The 23573-nt window shown below is 39.0% G+C and overlaps 1 protein-coding gene across 2 annotated transcripts in view; it reads right to left on the minus strand.

Annotated features, from left to right (window-relative positions):
* eml5 (EMAP like 5) overlaps positions 1-23573 on the minus strand; it is a 77548-nt gene that overhangs the window by 27664 nt on the left and 26311 nt on the right. Inside the window, exons 5-18 of one of the 2 annotated variants that reach the window (XM_052530551.1) lie at positions 16371-16556; positions 15975-16110; positions 15764-15787; positions 15344-15545; positions 13208-13345; positions 8973-9229; positions 8664-8876; positions 8383-8550; positions 7823-7929; positions 7556-7674; positions 3750-3936; positions 3492-3597; positions 1539-1632; positions 772-872 (exon numbers count right to left, since the gene is read on the minus strand). In XM_052530551.1, coding sequence (XP_052386511.1) covers positions 772-872; positions 1539-1632; positions 3492-3597; positions 3750-3936; positions 7556-7674; positions 7823-7929; positions 8383-8550; positions 8664-8876; positions 8973-9229; positions 13208-13345; positions 15344-15545; positions 15764-15787; positions 15975-16110; positions 16371-16556 — 2038 coding nt within the window. The remainder of the gene's footprint in view (positions 1-771; positions 873-1538; positions 1633-3491; positions 3598-3749; positions 3937-7555; positions 7675-7822; positions 7930-8382; positions 8551-8663; positions 8877-8972; positions 9230-13207; positions 13346-15343; positions 15546-15763; positions 15788-15974; positions 16111-16370; positions 16557-23573) is intronic. The other variant, XM_052530552.1, reaches the window with a different exon arrangement.

Here is a 23573-nt window from a genome sequence, read left to right on the forward strand (position 1 = left end):
ACTAAGACATCATCCAGCAAAAACTGACCTTTTTGAAGATGCTCTTCCAAGTAGACATGTTGTAGTGTGGACTATACAAACAAGATGTATACAAAAACAATGATGCATGTACACTCACTGGCCACTTTATTAGGTATGCCTTGATCGTACCGGGTTGGACCCCCTTTTGTCTTCAGAACTTCACCACATCTAGACGCCTAAATGCATTGGGTTTCCTGCCATCTGATTGGCAATTAGCAATTTGTGTTACCAAGCAATTGAACAGCTGTACTGTTCAATTGCTTGGCCGGTGAGTGTATATATCTAAATTTGTTCCACAAGTGTTGTGCCTGTTATTCACTTTGCCAAAGATAAGCATTACTTTGTAGAATATTCTTATTACATTTCTGCAAAGTAACGTCCCTTTTTCACAAATGTGTGTTTTTGTAGTTTACATGGAGACAATAACAGTATAGTTTTTTTATTAAAATATGCTCTTTGAAACCCATTTTCAAAAAATTGCCATTTTCAGGGCTTAAATGTTATCATGTAAACAAATAGTTAATAATTAAAATACATAAAAAGTTGTACATTTTTAGGGTGAAAATGGTATTAAAATGGTATACGCTCCTCTAAGACCATGCATGGAATAACGAATTTGACTGGGACTTGTGTCATTATGCATGAGCAACTTTTGGAAAACGCTTAAAAACTGTGGACAGAGAGCGTTTGTAAACAAAAGCATCATTTTCAGATATATCTATATTAATGCAGACATCGCCATAGTCTTACCTGCTCTATGCCAAAACTTCATGTGTTTCACTCCAACGGTTATCAGTTTGTCAGGCATGTACGGGTTGATTTTAATGACAAATATTTTGTCTTTACTTCCCCTTTAAATAGAAAACAGAGACATGTTCATTGTTAAATGAATTTGGGATTCTTTTTCTGACACCAAAATGGTTGAATTGAGCAGCCGTCAATCTTTTTTAAGAGTTTAAAGGTTCGCAATAGGCACTGTAGGGCTGTAATTGACCTGTCTGCTCTGTTTTTGCCACTGTCTGAGTGCCGGTGGTCAATTTAGCAGCGCAGGGGTCAGTGGCTGTCTGTGGTTTTGCATTAGGCCCGATGTGGAGCGGGCAGAGCACTGACAGGCCCTATTTACTTCCTCCCGCACAAGCATCCTCTCTAGCAGAGAAAGCCCCAGGGAGGAGTCAGCTAGAGCTCTGCACTACCTAATAACTCAAGAGCAGCCAGACAGGGGAAAACAAACGCTTTAGACAGCAAGAAGAGGTATACACTCTTCAAAACCTTGCTATATTACAGCAATAAACCAGGAGAGGATATACATTAAAGTGTTTTTATTAGAGTAAAGAGCTGTAGCTGGAAATGTATAAGTCATCAATATTTTTTATCCTTTTTTTCCTGTAAGATAATTACTGTGACTTTCACATGCTTATATCTGCCAAAAGTGTATTAAGCCACATAATTTGCCCCTAAGCTAACAATCATGCACTACCAACTTTGAAGAAGCAAATCGGGGCTTTTTTTTCACTCACTGGATGGTGGAGAACTTCTCTCCTTTCCTCCATTCCCAAAGGACGATGGTATGATTGTCATCCAGACCCACCGAAGCCAGCCTCTTCCCATCCGCTGCAGAGACAGACATCATACGGCTCTGATTACACTCAACATCACCCAAATAATGCCGTGTATATCATGTAATGACTTTCTACCATCTCCACCCTGCTGACAATAAAACAAGACGTCTCAAGTAATTCACATTGACAGGTAACAAAGGCATCGCTACAGTGGAAATTTAAGTTGGATCATTTATGTTTAGGCCAGTGACACTGACAGATTGTAGGAGGCTCTGCTGTTTTTGCTTTGTCAAGAGAAGCTCTTCTACACACCTTTGATTTTAAACCAGAAATATGACTGGTTTACAGAGAGCATTCCAGAATTACCTACACCACTATAACCAAATTAATTCATTCATTAACATGTTAATGAATTAGACATGTTAGCCACATTGTCTCCTAAATGGGTATAAATGGGTCATTATTGGCAAGAATGAGCTGCAAAATGGCTAAGTATAAGTTTAGCGCAGATATATTTTCAACTTTTAACAAAGAACTTCCCAAGTGTGGTTCAATAAAGTAATTCTGAGTCTGATTCGGATATTTAAACAGACAGTGTTTCTAATGTTTAGCTCTTTTTTATTAATCTTCTACATCCATGCACCACTTTTATCATGCAATAAGAAGCTACTTTTTATGTCTTTATCGTAATACATCATTTTATTTAAACAATGATCTTTACACACAACCTTATCAGAGCTAATGATAATGACCTGTATTGCTATACAATTATTTAGTCTTGATTTCGGTGTGTAAAGTGGTTTTACATTTAAAAGGGTTGTAAATCTAGTTCAAGTAAATATTAGAACGCCATAGTCAACTTTTATCAGGTAATTTCACAACAACAAAAATGTGGCTAGTAAAAATGCTGTGTGGCTAGTAACTTTGGAAAACCACTAGCCACATTGGCTAGTTGATGTCAAGCCCTGTATGTATGTATGTATATATATATATATATATATATATATATATATATATATATATATATATATATATATATATATATATATATATTATACATACTGTGTATATATATATGTGTGCGTGTGTGTGTGCTCTTATTTTTGTGACATATCAGGACACAACTCTGTATAATGACATGGGTATGACACAGGTATTACAAAGAGAGGGTGACTTATGAGGACGTAACCCATGTCCCCGTTTTTCAAAACGCTAATAAATCATACAGAATGAGTTTTTTTGAGAAAGTAAAAATGCACAAAGTTTCCTGTGAGGGTTAGGGTTAGGTGTAGGGTTGGTGAAGGGCGATAGAATATACAGTTTCTACAGTATAAAAACCATTACACCTATGGGATGTCCCCCCATTAATTTTCAATTAAAGACAACTTATAGATTTAATATGGGCTACACTTTTTTAAATTGGTCATGTTGTGTTTCAAGAACAAGGTCCAAGGTTAAGAAAACGCTAGAAGTTACTTTCCCTGTTTAACAACATTACAATAGTCAAAGACAACATCTCTTATTGATCACGACTCATTTCAAGCTTTCTTGTGCGGCTGGATGCTGGACCATAATAATATAATAACATTGTTTACATTCCCCAGAACTGATTTGCTGAAGTCAAAACAACAAGGGAATTGGCATAAGTGTGACCGCCACTTCCTGTAAAGCAGGAGTGACCAGGCGGCAGAGGATTCCACAGCCTTCCTCTACAACATAAACCACATGAGGGAGTGGTGATTGGACGATGACAGGTGACTGTGATCATTCTCATGTGTTGTGTTGCATCAGTCAGTGGTTAGATCAGCGTAGCAGTCAATAATGGGACAAGGGAGGTCACATACGGGACACATCACTTAACCCCAATATACAGGACAGCTGGCGACCCTAGTGCTAATTAACACTGCATACCTGAGAAGTCAAGTGCACAGACCCCAAACTGGTGGAATCCTTTAAGAACAGACAATGGCTTCAAAAACTCTGTTTCCCATACATGAATAGATGAATCACGGCCCACCTTGATAAGAAACAAACACTGATGTTATTGTGACCTGACCATAATGTGACAATAAGTTGAACTGAAGTACGTTTAGATGTATTCACTAGATAAATATCTCTGTTCTGTGTGATGTTGATAACACAGACAGACGTTTGTGCAGCTGACTGTACCTGGCCTGTGGCTACATAGTCTTTGATGGGGTGGATGGCCAGACAGAGGATGTCATCATTATGGCCCAGGTAAAAGCGCTGTGTGTTCTGCTGTCTGTTGTACACCACTCCCACAGCCGCCACATGATACACAATCTCACCGGTCTGAGTGTAGAAGAGGTTACTTCTGCAGTCATAGCCTCTGTAACTGAAACACACATTTACACACAATTCATCTGAATACATCTTATTGTTTGCCGAACTGATGCCATACGTGCACCCAGTGAGTAAAAATACCCGGGTATTTCTACATTTGTGACTTTTCTGTTTGAACTGACTAAACTGTTGATGTTGTGAGCTGATTCAGTTCTCTTCCACGTCTGCACTAAATCGCTCAAAGGAACCGAACACGGTCATTCATTTAATAGTCAATTGCTGTGATACAGAAAATCCTGTACTTTTTTTGAGACTGATTGTTGTGATTTGTAGATCCCCCTCATTATTTGTTTACTCACCTAGACAGGGCTCATTGTGGCCTAAAAGAGACACAAGACAACAAATTTGGGAATAATTTTATTTCATAATTTGAGGTACAAAAGGATTTCTTGATTTTATTGTGATTATCTTATATTTTTGATACTGGTTTAGTGTAATAAATAAATTTTATCCATCTGAAATAAACATTTTGGGATTTACTGAAGTTTTACTGGCTAACTGTACATTTTTGGAGACACTGCAATAGATATTTCTACTAGTACTTTAGTGATAGAAACCATAAGTGATTTTCCAGCCTTATTCTCAATCTATCATGCAGCTGGGACATCAGGCTCCTGAATACTGCGGTGGCCAGAAGGAAACAGTCCATCACAACGCAGCACAGTCACCTGCAGCACCATGGATAGCACCATCAGAGGACACAAGGTCTGGGTGAAACAGTGGTGTTCAGGACCAAGGACAGCTCTAACACAGGTGTGCAGCATTCCCCTCTGACAGTCAGCCTCAGCTGCAGGCTGTTGGGCCCAATTAGTAATCACATTTAAGTGAATAAAGAAGCCACAGTAGAGGGAGACGAAGGGGAAGAGGACAAACTCAGTGTTGGATGCATTCAAGCCCAGCCAGCCCAACTACACTCTTGAAGATAGAGGCTTAATTGATGGCGTGAGTACAGCGAATCTCCTTGACTAATCCTACACCTCTCCTGCCTCTTTTTCAGAAATGAACTAATGCAGAAAGGAGCAACCTGGGAGAGAAGTACCTAAGTTCAAGTTTTCTCCCCTTTAACCCTGAACCCTGCTTTATGACAAATAAAGAACTTTAAGTTTGCTCCAGTGACAGTTCGGCCTAGCGAATGATTTACTTTGAACCCCAGAGCTAAGCCTCTCAGCCAGTGTGTGGAGGTTACAATACACAAATACCAATAGAAGGGTTACATACTTTATAAAAAAATGGGTGTCTAATAAGAGACTCTGGAAAGACACAATGAAACAAACATTTATTTTATTTGGTGTCTATTTATTTTCTTCATAAGCTCTTCATTTCTTATTGAGATATTTTCTTACTTGGACTTTCTGTGCATTGTTGGTTGACTGAATCTTGTGATAAAGCCATTGCACTTTAAATGGGTTAATCAAAAGTTTTTTGATAAAACATTATGAGGTCATGGATAATGCACAGATGAATTGTTCACCATAGAAATGTATGGGTAGATGCCCTATTAGCGGTTGTTTCAATGGGCCATTCATCGTACTGGAACAGTCAAAGCCGGTCCATGAACACTCAAAGGCAAGTTTCCTTGTGTGTCTGCAACCCCAGTTATACATACGTATGAATATCAATATCTACAATACAACAAACTAATACAATAAACAATAGCTTAAAAAGGCTTTTGAAAAGCTTTAAAAGCATTTGACCTTTACAAGTTATGTCCTAATTGTTAGAGAGTTGGACTCACAATCCAAAGGTTGTGAGTTCGAGTCTCAGGCCGGCAGGAATTGTAGATGGGGGGAGTCTATGTACAGTTCTCTCTCCACCTTCAATACCACGACTGAGGTGCCCTTGAGCAAGGCACCGAACCCCCAACTGCTCCCCGGGCGCCACAGCATAAATGGCTGGCCACTGCTCCGGGTGTGTGTTCACTGCAGTGTGCGCGCACTTTGGATTGGTTAAAAGCAGAGCACAAATTCTGAGTATGGGTCACCATACTTGGCCGTATGTCACGTCACGTCACTTCACTTCACTTCAAAACTGATGGCCAACTGTGCTGTGAGTTCAACCCAGTCCAACTTCCACACGTGTGAACAGTTCTTTCTTCCTGCACTCCAACTTATTTCAGAGCAGCTGAAAAGCTGAGCTTGTGGCGTAAACTAGTTTTAACAACCCTCAGTCTGCCATGTTAAGGGTGAGACACCTCAGCTTTGGGCAGCATCTCCTCCAGAACACAGCTGGAGTCTGTCAGAAAGGTCTAATAATCCAGCAGACTGTGGGGGTGTCCACATGCATCACTCTGAGCTTCGTCTGAGTCAGAGGGGCAGGCTGATCTTGAAGGTATTGGTAAAGTCAAAGAACATCAACCTGGAGACAACCTTTAAAAGATGTGTGAACTGACTTCGACTGCTCTATAGTCTCTAAGGGTGACTAAAGTCCATCTTAGAACAAGTTATTTTATAAGAATATATATATATATATATATATATATATATATATATATATATATATATATATATATATGATTCCAATCAGCTTATCTTTGTAAAATGGCACAGCTTCTTAAATCTTAGCTTCTTAATCAGTCAGTCAAGCATTATATTATGGTATTAAGCACTATTTAATGATAGTACTTTAGTGATTAGAACTAAAACTTGGTAACCATGAATGAATGCATATTTGTCATTTTAATTGAACTTATTTAATTGAAGATATTGTTGGTCATTCAGGGTTTCTCTAAAAAATAGTAATAGATCATATTAATTAGTATTAAAAGATAATACTACAACTAATTCAACTACCATACTAACAATATGCAATGCACTACGGATTGATGAGCTGCTGGGTTCATGAATATTAATCACGCTGTCTGCGTTCGGTCGAACTGATTTGCTGATATCAAAACAGGGAGGGTAATAGATCAGTGCCAGCCAATGAAATTGCCTTCAGTGCATTAGCTCCGCCCACTACCAGAGAAACCGGCTTATCTTCTGCTTGTTCTAAAAAGCTGAATAATTCTAAAAGAAATGCATTATTTTGACAGGAAAATACAACGAAGAATATAGTTTACATGTAGCGTGTCGATTCATCGTGGTAAGACTCTCACTCTCTCTCTTTGCATGTGTGAGAAACAGCGCTATTAGCAAAGTGACGGTGAGTCGTGCGCCTTCACACAGAGTTTACAGTTCGGCAAAAACATGTGCACTGTGCGTCCATTGAGATGAACTGAAAAGTTCAGATCATTTGATGGAGAGAGAACTCTGAAGCGCTCAGTCAGTGTTCAGCAAGTGAAAATGTGGTAATCATATAATAGCCTTGAACACACACACTGGCGAGTTAAATCTACGAATTTATTAGCCAATGGCTAACAATAGACATCATTTACTCGCATAGAGTTAAATTTTGTCGCATATGCGAGTGATTTACTCAGAATGTAGATCATTGTTTGTAACTGAAATACTGTTAGAATAATAATCAACAACAAAATAGGTCCTTGTATAAAAAGCTGGTTTTGTGTACAAACAGTACACTTGTTTATGTTTGGGAGACAGACTTCGACAGTCTGTCAGACAGACAGACCACGATGGCTGTTGATGCTGTTTGGGATCTTTTGAAGCACTTACCCATGAATAAAGTGCAACCTCAATCCACTGGCTGGAGCTCGTTCCCTTTTCTTCATAGCTATGGCACGATGCTTCTCCTTACACTGCTCTTTGAGCTGAGGTAGATCTTCTTTGTAAACCTGGACCAAAAAAACTCATCTTAAAACTCCCCAAGCACACAACTTTGGAGAATGTGTTAAGGAATTCAGCACTCGAAGAGAGGATCTGCAATCAGGTTTTGATGATCATGTATTAAACAATGTCTTTTTTAACCATGTCATCACTGACCTGTCGTCGGTAAGTAAGTTGTGTTTCCTGCTCTATTTCAGAGTCCATCTCAGGCACGTCTGACTGATCCGAGTCAGATTCCTCGCTGTGTGAGTCTACTAATGTCTCTGTAAGACAGAGAGGAACAAAAATTAAACTCCTTTGTTGATTATGCATTCCACTCAAGTAAAACAAATAAATGATTTGACAAATTAGCCACAATTCCATTTATTATGATCTCCCGAGAAACCCTGAGTAATTTAGTCATTTTGTAAGTGCTGCCCTTCCCCTTTATAGATTTATCACTAAGAAAACTGCTGATGCCTAAGGAACAGAACTGCCATCGTGAGCTGTGAGAAATCCATTAGGAAAATGAACAGAGACATGGCAGACTTAGCAGCAACATGCAAAAGAATTTGCATCAGGAAAAAGGTGCTATGCTTATATAATCTAACTGGTATTAAACAACACATCAAAATAAGATACATTTTTTAAAACATGAAAAAAAGATTATTAAAACAACAATTAATAACATATAAGATTTATGAGAATAATAATAATAATAATAATGTAGCTCATACCTTGAGGAGCTAGATGAAGAGTTTCTTTTGACTTCCGTTCAGGGACAAACTTCCACTGGAACACTGAATGATCGGCTCCACCAATAGTAATCACCCACTGATAATCATGTGACCATCTGACATTGGTTATGTGTGCTGAGTGTCCTAAATATTTTTTAAACTTAGCACCTAAAGACGAAAAAAGGCAAACAGAGTAAGCATAAAAAGAATGGATGTAATAAATAGAATAGAATACAGAATGTCATTAACAAAAACATGACCAAGAATAAAAGTGGACCCACCTTTTCTTACACATGGGTACCGAAACAATTTAACTAATCCATAATCGTCTGCTGTAACTAAAACTTGACTATTGAAGTTGGCATCTACAGAGTTGATGTCATTGATATCAGAGTATTTAGGCCAGATCCCGTTCACCTCCGGCCCGAGGACACAAGTCCATGAAGACCACTGGACAAGCTTCAGTTCTTCCCTGTTGGTCACCTCCTTGCCACCTAAACACAAACAATACCAAAATCAGTTGAAATGATATTATCCAAAAGACATAAATATGAGGAAAACCTACTGCAAAGGGAGTGCAGAGCTCTTACTGGGCATCCTGTAGAAGAAACGCCGGCCGTTGCCGTCATTGGTCTGTAGATACTTGCTGTCGGTGGACCAATCCATGTGTGTGATGAAGCTGCTGGAGCCCACGCATTCGCCCACCTTCTTATATCGCTGCACAACGCCGTAGATGTCCACTGAGTTATCATTAGAGCCCACGGCTAGGTGCGCTCCGTCAGGGGAGTACTTCAGCTCATGGATGGCCTCTTTACGGTCCTTAATGTGGACCACCTCCGTCATATCCCTGGAAAATGAGTACCGGTCTAACAGATTTGCATATTTGACTTATTTTAGGTTGATTTAGACCAGGGATACTCAACCTGCACAGCTTAGGGGTCACTTTTAGAAAGTGCAGAGTGAGCAGTGAATAATAGAATCTGGTAATACTTACAAGATGCTTGATTTTGGTGGATACTTGACTGGCAGTAACCAACAATTACAACTGTCTAAGACCAGCCTCATATTTTAATCATAATTAAATCAAAACAAAAAGTACTTTTTAGTTTTTAAAAGAGCCCAGGGGCGGAGCTACCGGGGTGGCAAAAAAGAAACAACGAATTAAAAGTTATGGCCAATTTGAAAATTTACGAGCGCGAATCTCCAGTGTCCGATTGCAGTGAATGCAGCCAGCACAAGAGGACGCCAGAGCGGCAAGAGACTGATTTGTTTGGAAAACTTTCTGAGTGTGCGCGAAGCGAGGGAACCAGGAGACGCGAGGAGACACAGGAGGTAAAATTGATTATCTGACTATCAAGAAATGAAGCTATAATGTAAGCACAGTGCTAGCATAGTTGTAATGTTGACTTTGAGATGATAAATATCAGGTTGAAGAACGTTATTTCGCTAACTAACGTTAAAGTGGTATGGTCTTCTACGTGATACTTTAACCACTTTTAAAAAGTGTGAGGATTCGTAAAAACTTCGTTTTGTGTCAGAACTTTCACACTTTCATTCATAAATTCACCCGTCTGTGCGACAGGGATTGAATCGACCGGGATTGAATCGCGGAATTCAAAGGAACTTGCTGTATAAAGCAGAACGTCACAGAATTCGGCCATTTTTGAATGAATAAATCAAAAGTATGGCTGTACATTTAATCAAATCTCGATATGGACTAGTGTCTGTGAATTTTAATGGTCAAAGAGACTGTAATTGTTGTTCTACACGTCTCTGGGAATGAGCGCTCAATGTGTGCTCTACTACACACACACACACACACAAACACACACACACACACACACACACACACACACACACACACACACACTGAAGCACGCGTGGTGTTTTCAGCTCTTCACTATATTAACAAATGATGTAAGTTAGGCTACACATGTGCACGCCAGCGCGCTATGACATTATTTCACCATTTCATTTGATAAAACTATCGTCATTCATTCGTATCGTATACACAGACAGAAACTGCAATGTCTTTACGACAACCTGTCAAAATAAAAGTTCAGTATAACTTGAAGAAATTTAAACAATGTTATGCTCACTGGTGAGCCTTTAAAAAACTGTAAAAATGACCTCAACAGAATCTGTACTTTAAATTTCTGTGTTTATATCTGGTTTTGGCAACTGAGAACCTTTAATAAAACCGAAATTGTGAGAAACAAAGTTTAAAATGTGACACTGGTGTAAATGGTGTAAATCCTGCTGAATATGAAGCCCTTTGCTTCCCCTCTTTGTCACCTTTGTCTTAACCTTAATGCCTTTCCTGTGATAATGCCCCTTACTTCTATCACATTTCTACTGTATCTCCTATTAAGTGAGATCACATTGTATGTTCACTTATTCCTTATATGAACTGTTTCAAATGCAAGACATTGATTGCATGAGATTTAGTTTGTAAATGGCAGCCTGTGTACTTTTGTAGTGTGTACATATAATATTAATCATCAAACTGTGATAACTGTGACTAAATTCAGTATATATACGTCTGCCATATGTTGCCACCCCTCAAAAATTCCTGCCCCATCCTCGCCACCCCTATCAATATTTTTCTATATATTTTTCTAGATATAAAGAGCCTTTTCATTATCTGGAATGCAGTGCAAATGAGTCAAAGATGTAAGTGTGCCCATGAAGGAAGAAACTAAAAAATATAGTTTAAAAACCCTGTGAAAGGTTCTCAGAAATGTACTCTTTTTAATATTTTTTTTTTTAATTTGATTGCTTTAATTTATTCCTTTTAAGCTTAACTTTTTCATCTATTATATAAATATTTATTTATTTATTTAATTCATATTCATATAATATATAAATTAATTAATAGTTATAATTTATATTAAATTATAAATATTTATTTGGGATATTTACAGTATTGTTCAAAATAATAGCAGTACAATGTGACTAACCAGAATAATCAAGGTTTTTCGTATATTTTTTTATTGCTACGTGGCAAACAAGTTACCAGTAGGTTCAGTAGATTCTCAGAAAACAAATGAGACCCAGCATTCATGATATGCACGCTCTTAAGGCTGTGCAATTGGGCAATTAGTTGAATTAGTTGAAAGGGGTGTGTTCAAAAAAATAGCAGTGTGGCATTCAATCACTGAGGTCATCAATTTTGTGAAGAAACAGGTGTGAATCAGGTGGCCCCTATTTAAGGATGAAGCCAACACTTGTTGAACATGCATTTGAAAGCTGAGGAAAATGGGTCGTTCAAGACATTGTTCAGAAGAACAGCGTACTTTGATTAAAAAGTTGATTAGAGAGGGGAAAACCTATAAAGAGGTGCAAAAAATGATAGGCTGTTCAGCTAAAATGATCTCCAATGCCTTAAAATGGAGAGCAAAACCAGAGAGACGTGGAAGAAAACGGAAGACAACCATCAAAATGGATAGAAGAATAACCAGAATGGCAAAGGCTCAGCCAATGATCACCTCCAGGATGATCAAAGACAGTCTGGAGTTACCTGTAAGTACTGTGACAGTTAGAAGACGTCTGTGTGAAGCTAATCTATTTTCAAGAATCCCCCGCAAAGTCCCTCTGTTAAAAAAAAGGCATGTGCAGAAGAGGTTACAATTTGCCAAAGAACACATCAACTGGCCTAAAGAGAAATGGAGGAACATTTTGTGGACTGATGAGAGTAAAATTGTTCTTTTTGGGTCCAAGGGCCACAGGCAGTTTGTGAGACGACCCCCAAACTCTGAATTCAAGCCACAGTACACAGTGAAGACAGTGAAGCATGGAGGTGCAAGCATCATGATATGGGCATGTTTCTCCTACTATGGTGTTGGGCCTATTTATCGCATACCAGGGATCATGGATCAGTTTGCATATGTTAAAATACTTGAAGAGGTCATGTTGCCCTATGCTGAAGAGGACATGCCCTTGAAATGGTTGTTTCAACAAGACAATGACCCAAAACACACTAGTAAACGGGCAAAGTCTTGGTTCCAAACCAACAAAATTAATGTTATGGAGTGGCCAGCCCAATCTCCAGACCTTAATCCAATTGAGAACTTGTGGGGTGATATCAAAAATGCTGTTTCTGAAGCAAAACCAAGAAATGTGAATGAATTGTGGAATGTTGTTAAAGAATCATGGAGTGGAATAACAGCTGAGAGGTGCCACAAGTTGGTTGACTCCATGCCACACAGATGTCAAGCAGTTTTAAAAAACTGTGGTCATACAACTAAATATTAGTTTAGTGATTCACAGGATTGCTAAATCCCAGAAAAAAAAAATGTTTGTACAAAATAGTTTTGAGTTTGTACAGTCAAAGGTAGACACTGCTATTTTTTTGAACACACCCCTTTCAACTAATGGCCCAATTGCACAGCCTTAAGAGCGTGCATATCATGAATGCTGGGTCTTGTTTGTTTTCTGACAATCTACTGAACCTACTGGTAACTTGTTTGCCACGTAGCAATAAAAAATATACTAAAAACCTTGATTATTCTGGTTAGTCACATTGTACTGCTATTATTTTGAACAATACTGTATATGGGATTAAATGGGTTAAAATAACACTGTCTGTCAAAACACTATCAAATAGTTTTTGAGTATTTATTAACCTTGATGTGGTGTGTAGGGGTCCTCTATATCCGTGGTTCTCAATTCCAGTCCTCGGGACCCCCCGCTCTGCACATATTGTTTGTATCTCTAATCACTTCAGACATTTGTTCTAAATAAGCAGTGAAAGCAGCTATTTAATTTGGCTAGTATCCCTGCTCTAGACACTTGTGTTCTTCTCTGTTTTGTCTGTGTGCTTCACCTGACTCTCAGCACTGTGAAGGATCCGTCTTTCATGCCCAGAGCGAGGTGGATCCCATCCGTGCTAACAGCAGCACAGCGTATAGGCTCCTCCATGTTGCAGCGTGCTATTAGCGCGTGATCTACGAGACTCCAGATCCTCCAATTCAAAGAGAAAAAGAGGAAGTAATGACCCATAAAGATACACAAATTAGTACGCTGAACACTAAAGATCATGTTGTTAATAGTCTTTGTCTAATCTGAGCTTAATACACTCAATGAGTTAAACTCTATTGCTCAGAGGTTTCACTGTAGCTCACGACACATGAAGTGTCAATAACTGTAAATTTTCTGTGCAACCAGCACAGAATCAGAAGTAATTCCCTGTGAAAATGAATTGCAGTTAACAGTATAATTGTAGTATGATTAAGATACTATTATAGTTTTTATTAACAGTTTTAGTCCTTTTGTTGTGTGTTATTTTTTTTTGTCTATAGTTTTCACTCATTTTTATTTCTTTGGCAGCTAGCTAAAATAAAATGGGTTTTATTTTTACAAATATTTTATTTCAGTTAATATATATATATATATATATATATATATATATATATATATATATATATTTATTTATTTATTTATTTATTATAGTTTTAGTTTTACTTTTAGCTAATTATAATAACCCTAGCACTCAAGAGCACTGAATGTGGACTTGTAGTGTACTATTTCTAAAAAGCTGAACTTGCAGATAATAAAATATTAATTAAATAAAAACGCACTTAAGCGTAGTTAAGAGTTCTTTCATGACTGTTTATTACCACACTTAAGAGTACTTTAAAAAGTGCACTGTCGTATTAAAAGTTAAAATTAAATTTAAAACTTACTTAAAAATAAAATTAATTTAAATCAAAATATTTATCAATACATTTGGCAGTACGCTTAAACCCTATTTCAAAGACAATAGAAGTAATTCTAAAAATTACAAATAAAGATAAAATTAAGTGGGTCAACAACAAAAAAAAACACTCAAAAATGCAGCTAATTGCATTTAGTAACAATTTAAATTACATTATATGTTCTATTAATTGCAATTAACAGTTTCACTTAAAGGGGGGGTGAAATGCTCGTTTTCACTCAATATCCTGTTAATCTTGAGTACATATAGAGTAGTACTGCATCCTTCATAACTCCAAAAAGTCTTTATTTTTATTATATTCATAAGAGAAAGATAGTCTGTACCAATTTTTCCCGAAAAAACACGACCGACTGGAGGCTTGACGTGTGGGCGGAGCTAAAGAATCACGAGCGCCAGTAGGCTTTTGCTTTGAGAGCGTGTGGAAGCTGTGACAGCTGTGAAGGCTGAAACTGAACGAGAGCAGCAGCAGCAACGACTCGCTCCGAGCGGGGCTCGAACCCGGGTCTCCGATCGGAGGCGGACGCACTAACAAGGAGGCAGAGATATTTTAAGCAGTTTTACTCACCGCCTGTGGTTCCAACACACGATCGTGACCCTTTTTCCTTGGGACTGCATTATCATCAAGAAATAAACGATACGCAAATCCGTCGTCAAACTGGGCCTTGTTTGTAAAACAAGCATCTTCGAAATGCAGGGAACAAACAAAAACACTTGCACGACTCCGTTGATGCTCTGTAAAATTAAACTCCATCCACTGGTCCCTTAATGCTGTTTCTCTTTTGGTAATCTGTGCAGGGTTGTCTTGCCCTGGCAACCAAAAACACACTCATTTTGTGACATTTCGCGACGCTCTCGCTGTGATCAGTGATTGTCTGTGCTCAGCCTCTCAGTGCTGTGCTATACGGGAGCGCGCGCTCTTCCGGCAGAAGTGCGTCAGGACCCATATAAGGAAATTCCGCTCCATCTAACGTCACACAGAGCCATACTCGAAAACAAAATGGAACAAAAATACTCCTTCAAATGTACAACTTAATTTTTGAAACTTTGTCCATGTTTAGCATGGGAATCCAACTCTTTAACAGCGTAAAAAACTCAGTATGCATGAAATAGCATTTCACCCCTCCCTTTAAGTGCATTTTTCTAAGTTATATTATTTCAGTAATAAATACTGTTTTAAGCCATTAAAGGGATCTTTTGTAATTCTGAGTGATTCAGATGTGGTATTAGTTTATTTTGGTCTCTTACCGAACAGAACGGTCATCACTGCCGGTCATGGCGAGAGGTTTGGTCGGATGAACCGCCAAGGCCCACAGCTCGCCCTCACAATGACCCTGCATGATGAGGAAGGGCTTGGTGCGATCGTGCACCACCACCTCAAAAATCTCACTGTCCTGCGTGCCCACAAGAATATGATCCCCTCTCCAGCACACGCTACGCACTGACAGGCCTGCACAGATCCACCACGTAAACACTGAGTAAGCAAATGAAAGGAATCGTGGACGTAAACAGACATACTGAAGGATGCACACTGTAGACCGTCAAGGATGGAGAGGGTGCTTGATAATACAGAAAGACATCTGGGATCGGTGACAAACAGGGGTAAGAGCTATGGATATAACACAGGGCGGACAGCCTGCATGACGAACTCGGACCACTACAACGCACCTCTTGAATTTTCACCTCTAGCTACTGATGAGTCAGAGGGAAAGAAAGTAAAAGAGGAAAAGAGATAGAGCTCCGTTAGAGACAAAGGACTTTTGCATTGTGGGATCCTGACATTTAACAACAAAAGATAAATGGCAACTTAATTGATCAAACAAAATAACAAGTCAGTGTAGAGTGATGCATTCTGGGAGTTTGTAGAGGCTTGACTCACCCTTATATCCCTGGTCTGTTTCCCTGAGGTCAATGACGGTGATGGGTTTGAAGTTCAGGTCCCATAACCGGATGCACCCATCCCTGCCTCCCGTGGCAAAGCCTTCTTCACATGCATTCATGCTGAAAATACCAGACTACACACACACACACACACACACACACAGAGAGAGAGAGAGAGAGGCTCTGAGAGGCTGAACGTCCCTGACAACTAAAACAATTAGAGAATGGAAAGTCTCAAACTTTTAACTGCAGTGCTGGCACTAAGGGTTTGAAAAAGATTTGCAGACTTTAAAGGGTTCAAATCGTGAAATAAATAAACAATTAAAGCAGATCTCTATGTGACTCAGGACAGAGGTCATTCTGGTGACGCTGTGGAAAACGTTCCCTCACTTACCCCGTGAGCCCCTTGAACTGTCCGGATTAAACTGATTCCCTTCCAGACATAGATGTCTCCATTCAAGGCACCTGAATATGTGATCTCGTCTCTCGCACAGGCCAGACAGAGGATAGTCTGGAGGTCTCCTGTCTTCCCAAACACGCCACGCTTAGGGGTCAGAGCGTTCCCACAAAGACTCCAAAACTGAGGGCAGAGAGTCATTCATAAACATAAATGGGGCCATACCTACTAACATTTTGCACCAGCACAAACCCTCTTTTACCATTAAAGGTGTAACGAACTGCCTTTGTTTTTATTTTGTACTGTTCTCTGAGGTCCACTTATAATGTTATCAAAAACATCATCATTTAGAAGTAATAGGCTACTTTCTGTCCTGTTTTGACCTCCCTCATCAGAACGCTCTGTTTGATTCGGTGTGATGGATTGTAGACTCGGAAGGACACGCCCACTGCTTTGATTGGCTAACTGTTGTATGTGTTTGACAGCCCGCATCCTTCACAGATGAGCGCTGCTGTGATTTAGGTTAAAAGCACATAAATACATATCAAAGATCTGTAATGACAGACAAAGCAATAATGAGCAAGCTCTTATTGACGTGGCACCACACCACGTTGTCTTCTGAGCATCTTTATCGTTTGGTTTCTGCGTAGACCTTCATTTTGCCTCTCTTGTTATTTACCTACTACTTGTGCGAATCGGTGGGCGGGGCTAAACAGACAGTGATGTAGAAGCAGGCGTTGATCTTTTTCTGTGGAGGCGGAGTTTAACCAAACCATTGTGTCACAAAGTGTCAGAGAAAGTTTTGAGTTTTGAAATGTACAGGTTGTTTTCCTAGTACAATAACCTCTTATGTCAAAGGATCAAGGGAATTTTGATTTCTCAGCTCTTTAGACCCCTTTAAATAAACTACTGGCCTGGACTTACTGAAAACTCACAGTGAAACTTTAGAGTTTTTCTTACAAACGCCAAATTATTATTTAGTATTTCAATTAATCACACAACATGATTTTTCAAAGGTTTGTGGTAGTCACCTTACCAGTATTTGCGACATTTTTTAATGCCCAAAAAGCATGTCCCATTTTGAGCTTGACTTGACTATCATAGTTGCTCATTTGCTCTGCTCAGATTGCTTCAGTCATTATGGAACTGATTTGGCTGCGTCTGTGTTCTTTAATGTGTGCATTGTCAGTAGATCAATAACAGAACTTTTCAATCCCAACTGCGCTTTCATAGGAATGTGGTCTCGTGCTAATTTTCCCTGTTTAGTGAATCTGTTCCATTGGTCTCATAATATAGTAGTACTAGCTGGTGCACATAATTCAGGTTTGAAACATGAATCATCAGGTTCTTTGATTTATTTCGGAATCCAGTGACCATATGGTAATATATCACCTAAAGATTTGTATAGCTGACAATTCCGGTTTCCTTCAGCAATTTATTGTAGCAAATAGCCTATTGAAAGGCCTTACAGAATAAATTGTGTGACAGCTTAATATTGCAAAAGCACGGCAGCATACATAAAGGTGCACTTCTCTTCACAAGCTCGATAAATTTCCTTGCGATCATTGAGAACACATCGCAAGCTCACAAACATACTAATGCTAACACTTGTTAAACACATCATTAAAATGCACAGGCACGATCTTAGTTCAGAACAAACACGGAAAGCTCCCACAGCCAGCGCATAAAAATTGTCTCATTGATTCAGCTGTGTGTGTGTGTGTGTGTGTGTGTGTGTGTGTGTGTGTGTGTGTGTGTGAGACACCTCGGAGCTCTATTTCATGAGGTCACAGCTCCTGTTTAAGAGAATGGCAGGGTCAATTCTGTGCATGACCTCAACCTCATCCTCAGCGGCCTCCTGCAAGATGACCTGAGTCTTCAAAGACAGTCAGTTATAGTCTTCAGAACAGTACATTCTGAATGTGATAATATTAGAATAAAAAAAATAATATTTTACTCAGTGTGAATAGCTCTCCGAAATCTGAAAAAAAAAATCCCTATTTATTCAGTCTAATCCCATATAACATTCAAAAGTCATTTTAAATTTAATGTAATATTGTGACCAGAAAGAACAAAACATATTAGAAAAGTAGGTTTTAAATCTTAATCACGTTTGCATTCACTTTCAAATATTCCATGTCAAATTATATATATCTGTCTATGGCAGATGGGCTTTAGGACACTAATAAAGCACACTGTATGATTACACAGAATATAGTTATTATTTATTTACATTTATTAACCCTTGTGAAGAATAAATATACTTTTAAAAAGATTGTTTATTAATGAAATATTGCACTATAATACAAAATAGAATATACAAACTGTAAACGGAATTTAATGTTTTTGGGCATTTAATTGCATGTTAATCTCAAATGGACAATAGTTTAAATTTACATTAAATGCAATTTGCTAAACTTTACAGTGCTTACATCCCAAGTACATCCCTATATTTAATTTTATAATTACTTCTATTGTCTTTGATATATAGTTAAAGTGTACTATTTCTTCAGAATTTATTATAGAATTTATAAAAAACTAAAATTGAGCTTTTATGTCATGTATTTAAATATATTGGTAATTCTACATTTGTAAAGATACAGTAGCAATTTAGTACATCTTAAATGTATTAAAAGGTCATGTTTTTCTTGCTTTTTTGAAGCTTTGATTGTGTTTACAGTGTGCAATATAACGTGTTCATGTTTCGCGTGTTAAAAAAACACAGTATTTTTCACACAATTCATCTATCTGTATTTTGCTGTTTTCACTGTCATAAAAACGGGCTGATGACTTCCTTGTTCTATAAAGTCCCTCCTTCAGAAATACGTAACGAGTTTTGATTGGGCCAGCGGTTCCTGTGTTGTGATCGACAGCAGCTCAGCGCACACTGCCCTCCTGCAAACGAGATTGGGCTCGTTTTGGAGCAGTTTTGAGAAGCAAGTGGGCAGGATTTGTTTTGAAAACCTGGCAATCCTGATCTGAACCATAGACAGTAAAAGAACACATGTGCTGGAGATGTACTTATAATCACAGAAAGCCTTTACTGACGAGATGCGCATGAAAATTGCGTTCAATTTTTTTTGCACATCCCTACCATCTACAGTAGTCAACAAAGCTAAACAGTGTTGCCCTTTGTGTAATGACTTACAGAAACTGTTAAACGCACCAACTTAATTAATAAAGTACATCTTTCAAGAATAATCTTTTTGCGAATCTGGCATTAAACTGATTGAGATTGAGGAAGCTCTCCTCAGCAAAATGTGCTGCACATAGTTTTAAACATGGTTCTAAACATAAATTGTAACTATTAATCTCCAAGTACAGCGTCCCTGGGAAGCCCAAACAAAGGTGATTGGACTCCGAGATGAAAATAACGACATTTCGACGACATTGTGACAAACGTACTCTTCAAACGCAACTCTTCCTTCTCCTCCGTCGGAGCGCAAACAAGACCACACCCCCTTTTTCATGTGGGCGGAGGTTAGTCAAAAAAACTGTTTTAGTGATGTCATTACAGCTGGAACTAGAGGGATGTAGTCCAAACGGGTCTTTTTTTGTAGGTGAATTCTGTTAAATAAAATGGAGTGGGCAGCTATAGATCCAGCGCCCAGGGAGCAACTGGGGGTTCAGTGCCTTGCTCAAGGGTGAGCCACTTCAGTCATGGGTATTCAGGGTGGAAGACAGCGCGGTTCATTCACTCCCCCCCACTTACAACTCCTGCTGGCACAGAGACTCGAACCAACAACCTTCTGGTAACTAGTCCGGCTTTCTAACCATTAGGTGCCTGAGAGAAAAATTGAAAAAAGTCAGAATTGTAATGTGACGAGTGGGGCGGGGCCGAGGGATGTGGGAACAAGGAGTCCCTTGGGAAATGTTTGGGAAATCAGTGACACCTGCGACCCGCTGCCGGTCTCGAGTCCCACGTAGGAGATGGAAGGATATAAAACTGGAGCGACGATAGTGAAGGACGAGAGAGGACCAGGCCTGGGCTTTTAGTTTATGTTTTGCTTTTTATTTGCGCGCATCAGTCGTCCGTGAGGGGCTGATGTGCTGCTTTGTGTTTATTTTGTAAGTAAAGTCTTTATTTGATTGTGCGCCGGTTCCCGCCTCCTTCTTCCCGATGATTATGGAGGTTAATATTATTAAAAACCCGGGACAATAAAACCCGGGAGAAGGAGGGACCCGCTGCTGAAGATCCCTCGCCGCTGTGGTGAATCCGCAGTGCCTTCGAGCTGGCGAGGTATGTGCCGCCATGGACGCTCAAGGCGGTGGGCTGGAGCGAGTTGCCGGGGACAGGCGAGCTCGCTGCCGGCCGCCCACGATATGGAGGGCCGGCTGCTGTCCGTGAGGGAGCAGAGGAGTCGGCGCCGTTTGCCAGGTGGCCAGAGCCTGCTGCCATCCGCCGGAACGGGGAGGAGCAGGGAACGGGGGACTCCTGCCAGCTGCCCAAAACTGGGGTTGTAGAGCACAGTCTCGAGGGTACCCCCCGGCCTGCGAAGGGCGATGGGGGTATGTGACAAGTGGGGCGGGGCCGAGGGACGTGGGAACGAGGAGTGAGGCCAGGTGTAGTGATTGGAGATGAGCTGCATCTGTGACCCACCACCAGTCTCGAGTCCCACGTAGGAGATTTTATTATTACATGTAAGTAAATGTGTCACGGTTCTGACCTTTTCTTGTTTAAACCTCTTATTTTTTTCCCCTCAGAATTGCAAGATGTAGACTCGAAATTGAGAGAAAAAAGTCAGAATTGTGAGATAAAACAACATTATTTAAAAGTGTACTTTTCAAAATATATACCATTATGAACTGAAACATTAAGTATACATAAAAATGCCAATACCAAAAAGCTTTATTTTTTCATTTTTTAATATAGTGAATTTCTGTTAATCACAATTTACTCTAAATTTAGCAGGATTTTTTTCAGGAAAGCCATAGCATCTGGCAAAAAGCTGCCTGAAAGAGAATGAATAGATGAAAAAGCAGTCACTGGCCCATTAGCAGCCTTGCACTGGGGCAGACGGTTCAGTTCCAGACAGCCAGGCTGCATTACATCAGCCAGATTCAGAGCCCCAGTGAATCACAGGCTTCTGTGTTTCTGCAGGTCTGTGCTCTAGTAAAGCTTTAATATAATCAAAATGAGTCAGTGCTATTCATCTGCCAAGACTCCATTAGAGGTAGACTGCCTTCATCCTGAGGCACGTCCTCCCCCCGTGTTTTCGCTCCTGTTTGTGTGGCAAGCCACCCCAAATCCAGCACATCTAGACTAATCAAACAGCTTTAAAGTCACTAAGACAGCTATAATTAGCATACAGCGAGAAGGAAAAGGATAATTAGTACAGGGTGGCCCACTACACGTTAATCTAGTTAGATCTATTTTGTGGTGTGCAGCTCATGTCACATTTCGGATACCTAAACCACTGTTGTGAAAGCTGTGTTGTAAATACGGTGGTTCAGTTGGCCCTATGGGTGAAGCTATGATTATGTTGTGTGGTGGGAGGCAGTGAGTGGGATTCGAGCAGGCTGCCTCAGTTTGCTCCAGTCAAAACGCACAGGCTCAGTATGAGACCTGTATGCAGTTGAGTGGATTGAGTACAGCATTGAGGGTCCGGATAAAAACCTCAGGAAATCTGTCAAGAGCTTGCACAAAAGCAGGAGCAATCCCTATTTGTCGGAATGGAGTACAAGCTAATGATTACTGAATACGGCACAGTATGCACTGGTATTGTGCAGTAGTTTAAATATTGGTATGCCACATTGTGTGACCAGATGTGTTGCTAAATTATTTTTTTATGTTTAATGTACAATCTCAGAAAAATAAGACCCAAATCTATCATTGTTGGAGTACCCTTTTGAAAGGTACACCTTTGTACCTTAAATACATATTAGTATCTAAAGTGTATGTTAATACCTAAATGGTACATATTAGTAAGTTTTAAAGTTGGTATGAATCTTTAGGATCTTCATGAAATGTCTGCAAGATACTTTGGTTAAAATCCCTCAATGGGACTCTAAAACAACATCATGTTTAGCTGTCAAAAACAGCTCTGTTCGCAGCGAGCCGTTTTGGTGCATGTCGCTTTAAATGATAATGAGCTATTGCTCACTCTGCCCTTCTTTTGCGATTTCTGTGTATTCGGTGACGCATTACCATCAAAAACAAAACTATTCCACTAGATCCTCAATTTCTGAAAATGAAAATGAAGGGCCACAATGTGCTTATACTTGACAGTCCTGTATGGCGTATGACAGTATGGCGTCATATTGCTCAGAAAATTAAAATGGCTTTATAATTGAGACGGTTTAGTTTTTTGGGTAATTAAAATAAAAATGTTGTCAACACACTGATAAGACCGTTTAAAAGTGAATTTTACATCCAATGTCCCCTTTGAAAATTGACTGTCCCAGTGACAGCTTGTGTAAAATTCTGTAGTACCTCAATTATATTTTATTTATATATCCATGATTAGAATCAGAACCTTCAATGTTCGATTCACTTATGAATCATTTGAGTTTTCATTTAAAGGTTTAAACAGTGATGCATTTCCTAAAAGCAGTGTTAACCAATTTTGATTGCAAATTATATTATTATCAACATAGTTTAACGATACAGTGTTTCCTGAAACCAAGCTTCCAACAAAAATTTGTAAACAGCATTTGTTCAACAGTTTGAGATTTGGCAATTGACAGAAATCTTGATTCTAAATACACAATCCATTCTGTTTTAGTTTTAGGTTTAGTTTTAAATGTTTTTTTTTTTTTTTTTTTGGAGTACCACACTGTTAGAATAGCAACATGCTAATATCGAACTCTGTTTGGTATAAATTGTTAATTGATTCCCCTGTGAGCTGCAAGCCTAGCAAAAAAAAGTATGCTTCAAGTTAATTTAAGTATAAATATATTTTCCAAGAATATTTAAGTATACTAAAATCTAAGTATACTTGTAAGGTATACTGTTAGTTTACTAGCTATATAAACTTAACCTACTTTTTAGTTTCTAAAAGCACACTTTGAAGTATTATTTAAACTACCAGTTTAATAGCTTTATACTGCAAGTATACCTGAAAGTTTTCTTAATTTAACATCATACTTACAGGGCCTGATTTATTAAACTGGGCAAAAGGTATACTAAAAGTGTACTCCCAGCTTTAGCACTCATTACAGACATTCAGACCCCTGTAGCAAGCATTATTATTATCGTCT

The sequence above is a fragment of the Carassius gibelio genome, chromosome A17, assembly GCF_023724105.1.
Source record: "Carassius gibelio isolate Cgi1373 ecotype wild population from Czech Republic chromosome A17, carGib1.2-hapl.c, whole genome shotgun sequence".
In the NCBI taxonomy this organism is placed as follows: domain Eukaryota; kingdom Metazoa; phylum Chordata; class Actinopteri; order Cypriniformes; family Cyprinidae; genus Carassius; species Carassius gibelio.